Source organism: Doryrhamphus excisus, chromosome 1 (assembly GCF_030265055.1).
Source record: "Doryrhamphus excisus isolate RoL2022-K1 chromosome 1, RoL_Dexc_1.0, whole genome shotgun sequence".
In the NCBI taxonomy this organism is placed as follows: Eukaryota; Metazoa; Chordata; class Actinopteri; order Syngnathiformes; family Syngnathidae; genus Doryrhamphus; species Doryrhamphus excisus.
The window spans coordinates 11,222,373-11,235,307 of NC_080466.1; the positions used below are offsets into that span (position 1 = coordinate 11,222,373).

Sequence of the window (12,935 nt, forward strand, 5' to 3'; positions counted from 1 at the left end):
CAGAAACCTGACTGATCTAGAGAAGATCTGTGTGGAGGAGTGGGCCAAGATCCCTCCTGCAGTGTGTGCAAACCTGGTGAAAAACTACAGGAAACGTTTGACCTCTGTAATAGCAAACAAAGGCTACTGTACCAAATATTAACATTCATTTTCTCAGGTGTTCAAATACTTATTTGCAGCTGTATCACACAAATAAATTGTTAAAAAAATCATGCATTGTGATTTCTGGATTTTTCTTTTTAGTTTATCTCTCTCACAGTGGACATGCACCTACGATGAAAATTTCAGACCCCTCCATGATTTCTAAGTGGGAGAAATAGCAAAATAGCAGGGTGTTCAAATACTTATTTTCTTCACTGTATTTCCAATTATAGCGAAATCCCCCTATGAATGCAATATACCTTTGTCCAGAAGTAGCGCTGTGGCCGCTTCTGTCCTCCATCCATCCTGAACTTCATGTAAAACAGCACAATTGCTTTTTCCGAGCGAGTGAGGAGACGGACAAAAACAAGGTAAACTATAGCAAAATTAAAACAGCACAATTACTTAAAAAATATTTTGTTTTTGAACTGTTCTGTTTAAAAAGCGGGTTTGTGGTGTGGCGGTGCCACTTCCGCTATTGTTAGCTATTTACGACGACCGACGCAGTCCACTTATTACACGTAGTATACCTATTATATGCATGAGCGACAGTAATTTGGACAAATATAACAATTACAAACATAGCTCCTTAGAGTTAAGTTTTTTGTAAGTACAATGTTATAGTTATTCATGTAAGAGTATAAGTAGATATCATCTCTTAAATTAAACTATTTTAAAGTGAACAAACAAGGATGGTTCCATGTCTGTAGTTGTTTTGATTCCATTTAAGTATGGATAATAGTTTATGAACATTGTTTTAGTCTGTAAATGTTCTTGAACTGTCGTTTTTAATGTATGTAAAAGCTCATATATGACAACAATACATATATTTTATACATGTTGCTATGACATACTTTAGCCCGTACTTGTATTAATGTTGTTGTTTCGTAATACATTATATTATTTCTGTCACTGTAGAGAAAATGAAGTTTTTCCCCGGACGGTTCAGTGTGGTCTTTCGCAAGGGCCCACTCAGCATGAACGAATGAAGGTATATCTAATCCAATCCTCTTTGAAGGCAACACTGGCCAAAAACGACTCCCACAAAAAGGATTGCTTTTCCCAACAAGTGGGGAAAAGCGCCCTCTGCCATCAGGGGAGAGCAGAAAGCTTACAGCACCTGGTGTTTCCAAGCGGTCTCCCATCCAAGTGCTAACTAGGCCTGCCCCTGCTTAGCTTCCAAAATCGGGGGTTCTCAGGCTAGTATGGCCGTAAGACACAGAATGTTCTGAAAAAATCCTTTTTGAAGGCAACGCTGGCCAAAAACTATCCCTGTGACACTAATTCTTGCTGATCCCACCACAAAATACACAGAAATGTGACACAGGACGCACTGTAGTACATTCCTCTTATACTGACGGGTGGGGCCATGCATGAGCAGCAAGATACTTGTCACTGCCGTCCTTTAGTAAAGCGAGCTGGAGAGCATCAAGTCAAATGCATTAAAGAGTTTTGCCCTGCTGAATGAATTAATTTGACTGCCAAAATGGAGGCTTATCCATTGAATCTCACCAGCAGGATCAGACTTTTACACAATTTGATAACATTTTCCACAATTCATTAAGCAAATAACCTTATTGATGTCTCAACGGCAACTTTCTATATTTGGAAAATTCACAACGAAACTCTTGAGTCGAACACATGGTAGCAACATTTTTTTAATTCAGTGATGACAAAGACAAAAAGCAATCCCAAAACATTTCATCCACTAAATCTCCATATTTTTCATTAATTACTCAGACTAACAGCACCTTTATAATTCTTAAAACTCAATGCATACCGTAAAACGGGGTAATAAGGGACAATTTTCAGGAAAATGTTTTAAATGTAATTCTGCCTTTTCATGTTAAACAGGAAGCATATATTCTTGAACAAATCGTTCAAAAAACATTTTCCCGTAAATTGTCCCTTATTGCCCTGCTGTCCCTTATAACCCCGTTTTACGGTACTGTACAAATAAAATAGAACTGAATACAATTATCATATTCAGATATTTTATAACACTGTAACAAATACGTTGACATTTATGAGAGGGGAAAAAAGGTCATGCATTGCAAATACTATACCTCATATAACAGGTCCCAGGTTGTTGTGTATGTCTTCAGTGACTTTAAACTCGGGATGTCCTGTTCTAATAATGACATTGGGTATCGGGCAGATATCAACAAAATACAAAAGGATTATAGCGGCCTGCATCTCCAATCTACGATCGCGGCACTCCGATGCAAGCAGTGGATTGCAAACTCCGCCCAGCATGTCTATCCAGCAGCGACCGAACAGAGCGCATGTGATCACACACACACACACACGCAAGTGTTTGCTAACACAGTAGCAAAGAGCAGGAGTAATGCCAGCCTTGTCGCAGTAAAAAGATGTTACAGTTGAGTGCAAACGTGTAATGCACATTACATAGCATTGCATCAAGGAGTCAATGGGTGAGTTTGTCCTCATAACTACTGTTGCTGTCTTTTGAGTAATATCACTTGATCCAAGCCGATTCTCACATGTCATAAAAGCATGTTTGAGTTGTCCTTTTCTAATACTCCACACTACTAAATAAAATATCATTGATGATATCGGAATCGGACGATATTCAAAGCTGCAATATTGGCATCATATCCAAAGTCAAAACGTAACGGGACATCCCTATTGTATGTGTCTGGGTGTTTTGCATTACAATTCCCCTTCATTGTTATATGATTTGTAAGTGAGGTAATACTTAATACTTGAATGACATTATACAACATTGCCATTGGGAGTCATGTGATGCCTAATAAATTTGCATAAGGTACAGTTCCACCCCAAATCATCAGGTTCTGTAGCCAGAAATAACTGCGTGGAAACAATGTCACATGCTCCATCCTCATCCCCAATGTCGGTATTAGCTACATCCACATTACTTCTATCACACCGTCAAAAATATGACAACTCAAAATTGTTAATTACCTCAATTTTTCCAATACTAAGAAAAAAACTCCCATGTACCCATAAATAGTATTTCCTACCAATTCTAATAATAATGGGATTTACTGTCCAGACACTCAAAGCGCTTTACATTCATTAAGTCCACAGTCTCACACACATCAAATGACTTAATAAATGCTTTCGATATTTCAAGGCAGATAACCTATTTTTGATCTGTGAAGTAAAGCCCTTGTGCCAGTACATGATGTAAAGCCAAACAGACAATACTACTCCAAGCACGATAGAAAGGAGCAACCTGATCAGGTCTGGAAGTGCAGGCCCTTATCTGTGGTGTCCCTCTTCCTTCTTGTTCCTGGCAGGAGTACTGATAGGCTGACTAGCAGATCCATTCTCCAAAGGCACAGGAGATGGACTTTCTGAGTCGGATGTGGGAGAATAGAGTCCTGGCTCTCCATCAATGTTTGACTTAAAGGGCCCAGCAGAGGAAAATGTTGAGGGACTAAAAAGAAAAAAAACGACAACGGAACAAAACAAAACTCAGTAACCAAAATGAAAAAAACTCTTAGTTGACAGTTGTCTATTCTAGTCACGAGAACAAGACGAGATTTTATAATTAATTTGAGCACAATGAAAAAATATCACAAAACAATGCAGATGCATTGACACTAAACATTATTCTATCAGTACATGCAAATTTCAGTTTATGGTGTGTGTGTTACCTGACAGGTGTGCGTGGGCAACTGTTGTGTCGGCGAACAGGCCTCAATCGGGGCTCAAAGGAGAAACCTTCTTTTAAGCTGTCGAGGACTGAAGGAGCCACATAAGTGAAGCCCTGATGGAGGTCAAGGACAAAATTCCCTCAGTCACAAGAACATGTTATTATGCTGCTTCCCCATCTCTGTTTCAATACTCGAGTTATTTCAGGCAAGTAATTATTTAACGAGTGTGGCTATAGTAGATATGAATAGCACTGCACTACCATGGTGTAAGGACACTCACAGCAAAGGTGAGCGCTGCACTCTGGTTGAGGGCGGTATCGTCAGGACTGTCCACTGGTGTCTGCCTTGTGAACCTGGTGTCAAACTGGCTCACATCTTCATCTGACAGCTACATGGATAAAGAAACAAGCTCTGTGGACCTTTGGAGAAGTCAGGAGCCAGGGAACAAATTATGTTTTACCAACTGTGGCTTGTACGGTGGCTCCACACTCTTGTTCAAAAGGTCATCCCACTTAATTTGTTTGAAGAATGGATGTTTCTGAAGACAACCACCAAGTAGAAAACAACATCAAACACAGTCTCATAATGCTCTAAACTACTACTTTTTATTCAAGATACCCCACTAGTTTTATTTGGTTACATTGCTGTAAGAAACGTAATCAAGCTGAAACATTGGCCTGTTTAATCGACCTCTCAACTCAGTGAAGTCTTCATGTTCCCTTAGCAGTAGGTATGATGTTGGGGTCACATCAATCATATTCCCTGCCTCCAAACACAGATGAGGCCAAAGAGTCTTATGTAACCACATCACTTCTAAGCCTTCTGAAGGGGGTCAGAATTATTACTGGGTGGTAGGAAATTCAATACATATTTCACTCTATCAAGTACAAATTAACTTATAACCTAGACTAGATCGCAACTGGACTGTTCAGGTTGTCTGAGAAGACGTTGCGACTCATCTGAGCAGGCTTCATCAGTTCATGCTCAAAGACTAGACAGGACAGCTCCATTCTGAGGAGATGGTGCAGGTTTCGAGTATTTTTCCTCTACAGTAGCAACACATTCGAGCCAAGAATGGCTTCAGCCTTTGTGGTGGAGTGAGGCCTCTGCCAACCAACAACAGTTTTCTTGGGTGGAAACCCCAACCTTGACGAAGATGGCCTCCCCTCCCTCCCCTTTCAACAATCTGTCTTGTCTGTCCAGAATAAGTACATTTCTGTCCTCAAAAGAGTGCTGGCTGTCTTGCGGGTGCAGGTAGATAGCCGAGTAGTGACTGTCAGTTATGATCAATGCAATGCAGTGAGAAACAAATAATTCTGTAATGACAATGAGCAAATACTCTAGTATGAATGAAAATAACAGTTACTTGGATATCACCGTAGTCTGCTTTGCTGGAGCCAAGTCTTTGGGCTGGATTCTTCTTCAGCAACTGATGGCAGAAGAATATTGAGCAGACAAGGATAGGATATTTCAATAAATTGTGCTTTCCTTTTTTAATCAACCCTGTTGCACACACTTGAATGAATATTCTGCTATTTGCAAAACACTTAGAAACATAACTCATAACAGAATAAGAAAAGACGAAGTTTGGGTGTGTTTCCAGACCTTTTTGATGAGGTCCTTGGCATCAATGGTCAGATACGGAGGAAGATTGAGTTTACATTTCAAGATCTTATCAATGGTTTTTTTCCGGTTTTCTGCTGTGAATGGAGGCTGTGGAGGAGGGTAAGAAAAGTGTTAAGTGCCTAACATCAAAGCTTATTGTGTAAATCAACATGGCTACTATAGGAAGATGCTACCAATTCTTCTCAGGGTATTGAATCAATCGCAACTGGACTGCTCAGGTTCTAGTAGAAGATGTTTCACCTGCCATCCGAATAGGCATCAATTCATGCTCAATTACTAGGTTGGACAAATTCTAGTCTGACTAGATAGGACAGCTCCAGTCTGAGTCCAGTCTTTGCAAATCAACAGTGGTTAGGATACAATGGAGTGGGGCCTCTGCCAGCCAACAGTTGTTTGGCTGTAACACCTCCCCCTCTGTTCAGCGATGGGTTCTCTACTTGCAGGTTGACAGTCGAGTCTTGACCTGGCGAGTTGGCTTGTCTGTGTTGCGAGTGTGACGCTAGTAGCGTGTAAATTCTTTCGCTGTTTTGTTAATCCAATGACAGTGATTTGCAAGCAACTATACCAAATATACAGTATAGGGACCTGAGCTTGTAATCATTCAGTAGCAATCTGCCCTCTGCCATTGCAGTTGGAGGCATGTTCCCCTTTCATCTTACCGATCCAGTCATCATGTCGTACATCAGGCATCCAAGGCTCCACCAGTCTGCTACTCTGTTGTGGCCACACCGCGTCAGGATCTCAGGGGCCCTACCGAAGTGAGTGAGGAGAAACAGTGAAAGAAAAAGTATTTACCAGGATCTCGCCAAAAACTGACATAATGTGAAATATTCATGGTTGAATACGGCCTGTTAATCAAAAAATCTTCATACTGAAACACATTTTGTGCATTTTCTGGCCTAAATGAAGTATACTAATTTAAGGCATTCAGAAGACACATTCAAAGATGTTGTGATATGACCATGTGATATTTCAATTTTTCTTTATGTAGATGGTTTGTGCATTACTCACATGTACTCTATGGTGCCACAGAATGTGTGTGTAACGCTTCCATCATGAATGGACTCTTTGCAGAGCCCAAAGTCAGTTAGCTTGATGTGTCCTTTAAATAGTAAGACAAGTTGGAATTTACACAACAGTCTACTGAAGTTTCATCATGTAAATTCAATGTCAGAGATTGAAGTGCGTAACAATATTTTCACAAAGCAAGGTTAGACTTAACACAAAAGGTGTTACAAAAATAGTGTTAAATCTGCTGATTACAAAAAAATGTATACATGTATTCCGAAGCACATTTTCCATTACCTTGATGATTCAGCATGATGTTCTCAGGTTTGAGGTCTCTGTAAATAATCCCATGAGAGTGGAGGTGACCAAGAGCCAGCGTGATCTCTCCGAGGTAGAAACTGCCCATACAAATTTTGAAAATCAAAAGAAATGATTACTAAAAAGCAAGCATGCAATTCCTGAAGTGACGGCGCTGTCTAATATGCAAATAAGAAATGCCATGGTGTAGTTTGACCTGTAGTCTGTCAAATCCAGCTGCAGATGTTTACGCTCTACATGTTCAAAGGCATCGCAGCTTGATGACAATGATAAAATCAACCTGGACCTGACCTTTTATCTCCCAAGGAGAAAACAATAAATGAAAATGAAATAACTCAGATGAATTAATTTTTACTACCACATATTCATTGACCTTATGAAAACAAACTGAGGCTATTCCACACAAATACAGATATTTTGAAAAGGTGTACTTTTCGATGCATTTTGGCCTCTCATCCACACAGCTTTTGGAAAAATGTGGAAATTTTTGACTGTTTATGTGTGGACGGGTAAAACTGAATTGGTTTGTCTGAAAAATGTGCCACAAGAGCTTATGTTTTTAAACCTGATTTAACAATAGAACATCAAGTTATTAACTCACGGATGTTAGTTAAATTTTGCGCACGGGTGAACACAAGGGTGTACATTCAAGTATCCTGAACTCAATGCAAGTGTGTGCTGATTTAAAGATAATGTAACTGTAACATACTGTAGATATCTTCTGTAGACTTCCTTTATTGTCATTGCACAATAACACAGCAGTGAAATTGCCAACGAAATGTCGTTGTTGGCTCCCGTATAATAATACATAATAATAATGTGGAGAATAAATAGATGACAACAAATATGTACAACAATGTACTTCTGACAACGTGACATCCGGTCAATGTGTTTCTAGTGTTGATGGACAGGTTTTGAACACCAGCAAAGGGGCGATGTACGTTTTAGAAAAGATTCGTATTCGTGTGGACAGAGCCTGAAAATGAACTTGAGTTGCATTCTGTTTGTTGTCATATTTTACACAGTCCACAGAATTTAGAATTAAGGAAAATAAAACTTTCACATTCTCTGCAACAGAATAGGGCATTACCAAGCTGTGTCCTCCATGAAGATGCCTTCCTTCTCTAATTGCATGAAAAGTTCCCCTCCTGGAAACAAAACTACACGTTAGTGATAACACTCCAGTTCTATGGACTCCTGTCTGAGTACGGAGTTTGCATGTCCTAATGATGCTTGAAATTAAGTGGTTAGGAGCTTTTATGGCATAGCAGGACCACCCAAGACAAATAGTCCCTTAGTGAGGGACCAGACAAAGTGTAGCTCAAAAAGATGATGAGCAACATTTATGGACATTCCCTCGCCCTGTTGTCGGTCTGATGGCCAGACCTGCACTTATGGAGCCGGGCCAGGCACAGGCCAAAGTGGCAACATGGGTCCCCCCTTCAATAAGCTAATCACTCTATGGAAGGGGATAAAGAGGGCAGGTGCAGAGTGAGTTGGGTGGCAGCCGAAAGCGGGGACCTTGGTGGCCCAATCCTTGGCTGCAGGCATCTAGTCAGGATGCCTCCCAGATACCTCTGCTTAGGCTGCTGCCCCCACAACCAAAAGTTAACCTATGTTAACAGCATAACAATATGCAATACATTACTCTTTGTACTCAGGAAGGGAGTCACATAAACATGAATAAATGCATGCATATTTTGTATACATTATGGACATTATGTACATTTTGTTCTTCTTCTTGTATGTTTAATGTAAACATATTTTCAACTTGTCCATATATCGTATTTTCCAGAAAAATAAATAAATAATTATATCTCCAAAAAGAGGGGCACTGCAAAAAAAGATTGGGAACCACTGGTTCCATATACTGCTCTCTGTGATGTCACTCAATTTTGAGTCCTCAAAATGTTTTTCTTTGTAATGATTTAATTCTAACAATAATTAATCGATTCATTTTTTATCATTGAAAAATAGTCTTGTAAGAGCTCACTTTTATTCAAAATAGGTATAGTATATTTTGTTCCTTTGTTTTGCTTGGTAAAATGTTGGGAGCACCAGTTCTCATTTACAAACTTGACCTGATCTGAAACTGTATTCATGTTTTGGCTAAAACATGCTTTGAAATTTACTGTCAACAACCTGCACCTCTGTTCTCCCAGTTCATCTACACTGCAAGTCATAATGAGAATAAAATAAACTCCAGTTTTATCTTCATGTCATGTGGCATAAATATGGCCCACGGCCTCTTACCACTTAGGTACTCTAGAATAAGGTAGAGTTTTCCACCAGTCTGGAAGGCGTAGAGGAGATCCACAATGAAAGGGTGTCTCACTGTCTCCAGGATGTCCCTTTCAGCACGTGTATGGGCAGTGTCTTTAGCATTACACACTATCTTAGCCTTAAAACACAGACAGAGACAGAAAGTTTGGGAGAAATATGGATTAACTCAGTTTTCAAGAATGTTATGGTAAGTATTACAAGTACCTTTCTCAGCACTTTCATGGCAAATATTTTTCCTGACAAGGCACCTTGAACTTTCCTCACCTGGAAAACCTGAAAAAAAAAAAAAAAGATTGTGTTGCCTTCACGTCAGTAACACAGAAAGTGTGTTTTGTATGGGGTATCGAACAAATTACCATTAACATTCCGACTGTATCGATCTACATCTAAAGTCTGTGATATTGGCACGCCAATACAAGCAGTGCATTCCCTATTCCTTGCCAGCACTTCGATTCAACACGGAGCATCAACAGTGTGTGCTCGTGTGTTTAGAGTAGAAGTGATATCAGCAGTGTTTTTTCGTTAAAGTCCAAAAAACATGTTGCTGCTGACTTGTCATGTACATGTTTCTCATGGTGGCACACCAATCTCATTGTACATTTGAAGGAGAATTTTCACAACGGCCTCTTGAAACATCCACCACTGTCGGAAACATTTGCGAAGCATGAGAAATTGCCACGAAACAGCAAAAAGAAATTGGCTGTAAGACAGACGAACAGTCAGTAGTGAGTACATTGGGATTTAATGCTTCATTGATGCAGTAATGCTTCAAAACTATACACCAGATGCATCGAGAAGAAAATTGATCAGTCTTGGCACATGTCAAATGCATGTTACCGCCCACTCACTCAAAATGACACACCAACACTTACCTTGCCATAGGCACCTTTTCCAAGCACAGTGAGAAGCTCAAAACAATCAGGCCCGACTCTCTCACTGTCTCTGTTTACACATTCACTGGTCAGCACCACCTCCTCTTTCTGTACACTGGATTAGGAACAAAAGTAAAGGAAGAGTAACAGCCATTGACATTGTGCTTAAATGCATAACAGTAATGCATATTACATTTCCAGGTATTATAATATCTGGAATACAGTCATGTAGCGTCTCCAAATGTCATCATGTCTCATTGTGCAATAACAATGGAGTTTAATTCAGTTTAGTATCAATCTGCTATCCTGACAAAGGATTGGGACTCACTCATCTGGCTCTGTCACGGTGCCATCACAACCCTCATCCTATTGATACGGGAACAACAAACCCAGTCATTTAAACATACTCACGCTTGTAATATTTGTTTCTTTGAGAAATTAAAGACAGACCTCTGTGTCAGTGACGTCTTCAGTATCCAAGTCAATGTCGAATACTCCCGCCATCCTGAAATAGAGTCTTAGTAGTCAGGCGTTCATTGACTGACCATAAAACACCAGTGTTTCACGTACATTTATTTATTATTAACAGTCTGGAATAAACAATTAAATGTTATAAAAAACAGATTACTGTATATGGTGGTTCAAGGGTGGACTTTTGACATAAAAGGAACTGCTGCATAATGAAGCAAAGGCAAACGTGGATTGCGCAGCAACAATGTTGCATCTTTGAAGTGTATTTTCCATCTATACTTTACAAACAATCTTGACAAACTGGTCTTGAATGACAAAGTACCATGTCAAGAAGCCATGGAGTTTTGTTTGGACTGACTTTTTGCAAATTTAAAATGGGATAGGTGAGGACTCAAGCTATGGCCCCATTGCGTTTATGAGTCCATACGTCCAAACTAGTTATTTTGAAGGCACAATTCTAAAAAAAGACATAGGCCCATTAACAAAATAGTAGTTTTCAGTGTATTCAGACTGATATTCAGTGTCATTGCACTTGAATATATACTCTTAGTATTACGTTTGAGGAAAAAGACAGCTTGTTAGCTTTAAAAAGAGGCCAGGGCCATGGCTGTACTCCAAATGGCTTTGGATTTAGTTTAGTATTCTTTTTTGAGTGTTTTAATCTACAAATCGTGAATTTCAAGGGGTTAAGTCAGTATAATACAAGATATGTCTTTATTAGTCCCACAAGACAAGGGGTAATTCGAATAAAGGGTATTTCAACGACATGGCAAGTGTTTCTATGAAAACACACGGTGTATTTGAGCTCTTTGATGACGTCCATGTTGGCAACAGTTGGAAGTGAAAGGCAACCAAAACACGTGAGCGACCAAGACAAAATACCAGGCGTAATTCCCCCTTCCAAATGACGTGAATGCTTTTTCAGTCGCCATCTCCTTCAGATAAATGTATACTAAGTGTTCATCTTAACGAACTAACGCTGATGGCTTTGTTGACAGATAGCTGAGCGCAACATAAGAATCTACACAGACATGCTAACCTCAAATTAGCTTCCGCCTCACCTGACAACAGTCCTTGATGCGGTGGTTTCTCAGTTCACTCAGGATTGCGCTGATTTGATCATCAAAACTCCTTTTAAGCAAACTATTGTGCTTGTCATTGTATGACTTCTTCTGTCAAATCAACGTCAGTTGGTTTTGTGCCACTTACAGCGCCCGCCGTGTCGACTTCCTGGTGTGGCTGACGTCAACGATCTACGTCATCAGCCTCTTTTTTTTTTATTGGCGGATCGTAAATCCCACGTAGGTGCAGTAGACTGTAGCGTATAGAGACGTATTACGTCCTCAATAATGGCAGTTGGGTCCCAAAGCTGCATGTTTGAAAAGAAGAAGTACGGGAATAGAGAATGAAAAGTTGATATTGCAATGGGATCGAACGAATCACTTTTGGATGACTGGTAGAAGTTGACCTAAAAAGAACACGAGTTTGCCCTTGCACTTTTGCAATCAATAGTTTAAATTTAAAGTAATTAATTTAATCATTGAAGTCATGAAGCCACTGAAAAGGCCATTGATATAAAATTATTGCACTGGCTAAGGTATTTGTATTTGTAGTTTATTATATGAAACGTTTTTGTAATAAACTGTTTGGGTTTTTTTTTTGATAGCTTCACTGTCACTTAAACCCACAATTTTATTGGACTTTTATCATTTATCACTTGGCACTTTAACGCAACTACTATTGTATGCAATATTTTTTATTCCAAATGATTAAGCGGTGCTGTTATCTTTTAGGACTAGATTTATTTTGTAGTGTTACCCCTTTTATGTTACCCCTTTAGTGTGTGTGTGTTTTATTAAAATCTGTGTCTTTGATCATAGTACTGGTTTTAATTAGTGAGGTAATCAATTTACACTATCGTCTTTTCTGTGCCTTGTGGTTTTATTTTGATTAAATAACCTTCCGGTTCATTCTTGAAACCTGTTTTTAACTGTAACAATTAATTTGCCCCCCCCCCCCCCCCCCCCCCCACACACACACACAGGCACACACACACACACACACACTAAGTTACAACATTATTAATATGCTTTATTTGTTGTTGTATTATATCTAAAGACTACAATACTCGATTTGAATTTGTCACTATAATCGTCGTTGGGATTTATAGTCGATGTGTAATGGACAAGAAACTGTTAAATTATGGCAGAAGTGATGCAACATCGTCTGTTGCTGGCACAAGTGCAGGTTGCTTCAGGAAACACCCAGAGCTGCGATGAAAAGTGTTCAGTTCAGCAAGTACTATATTAGTCCAAATTAGAAATGCAAAAAATTAAGTACATTGTAACATACTTTCAATTAGAAAACTAGAATTCATGAAACATTACATTATACAGGGCTGCACAGCACGCAGGCCACACAGCAAGGCAACCTGAGTTCAATTCCACCCATTTGCTTGTTCTCCCCGTGTATATGCGTGGGTTTTCTCCGGGTACTCCGGTTTCCTCCCCCATTCCAAAAACATGCTAGGTTAATTGGCGACTCCAAATTGTCCATAGGTATGAATGTGAGT

At 39.5% G+C, this 12,935-nt stretch overlaps 1 protein-coding gene across 2 annotated transcripts; it reads right to left on the reverse strand.

Moving 5' to 3' along the window:
* Positions 1 to 1,783: 1,783 nt before the first annotated feature.
* Positions 1,784 to 11,630, reverse strand: LOC131136460 (ribosomal protein S6 kinase beta-2-like). Of its 2 annotated transcripts, none has more exons than XM_058083287.1 (16): positions 11,425 to 11,629; positions 10,343 to 10,397; positions 10,221 to 10,258; positions 9,893 to 10,007; positions 9,225 to 9,293; positions 8,991 to 9,138; positions 7,828 to 7,885; positions 6,717 to 6,817; positions 6,423 to 6,513; positions 6,071 to 6,161; positions 5,391 to 5,498; positions 5,152 to 5,214; positions 4,246 to 4,323; positions 4,066 to 4,173; positions 3,786 to 3,898; positions 1,784 to 3,565 (listed from the first exon to the last, which is right to left on the reverse strand). In XM_058083287.1, the coding sequence occupies exons 2-16, from the start codon at positions 10,394 to 10,396 to the stop codon at positions 3,388 to 3,390; spliced, it is 1,413 nt and encodes a 470-aa protein (XP_057939270.1). In that variant the 5' UTR covers position 10,397; positions 11,425 to 11,629; the 3' UTR covers positions 1,784 to 3,387. The 2 variants fall into 2 exon arrangements, 1 of the variants encoding a protein (XP_057939270.1); XR_009131746.1 differs by having other exon boundaries at positions 3,418 to 3,565; positions 4,046 to 4,173; positions 11,425 to 11,630.
* Positions 11,631 to 12,935: the final 1,305 nt, after the last annotated feature.

Excerpts from the sequence above, each read along its gene's own strand:
- LOC131136460 (XM_058083287.1), bottom strand. The coding sequence starts at position 10,396 with ATGGCGGGAGTATTCGACATTGACTTGGATACTGAAGACGTCACTGAC. Across the intron at positions 9,294-9,892 it reads GAAAAGGTGCCTATGGCAAG|GTTTTCCAGGTGAGGAAAGT; the intron begins GTAAGTGTTGGT and ends TTTTTTTTTCAG. Across the intron at positions 9,139-9,224 it reads CCATGAAAGTGCTGAGAAAG|GCTAAGATAGTGTGTAATGC; the intron begins GTACTTGTAATA and ends CTGTGTTTTAAG.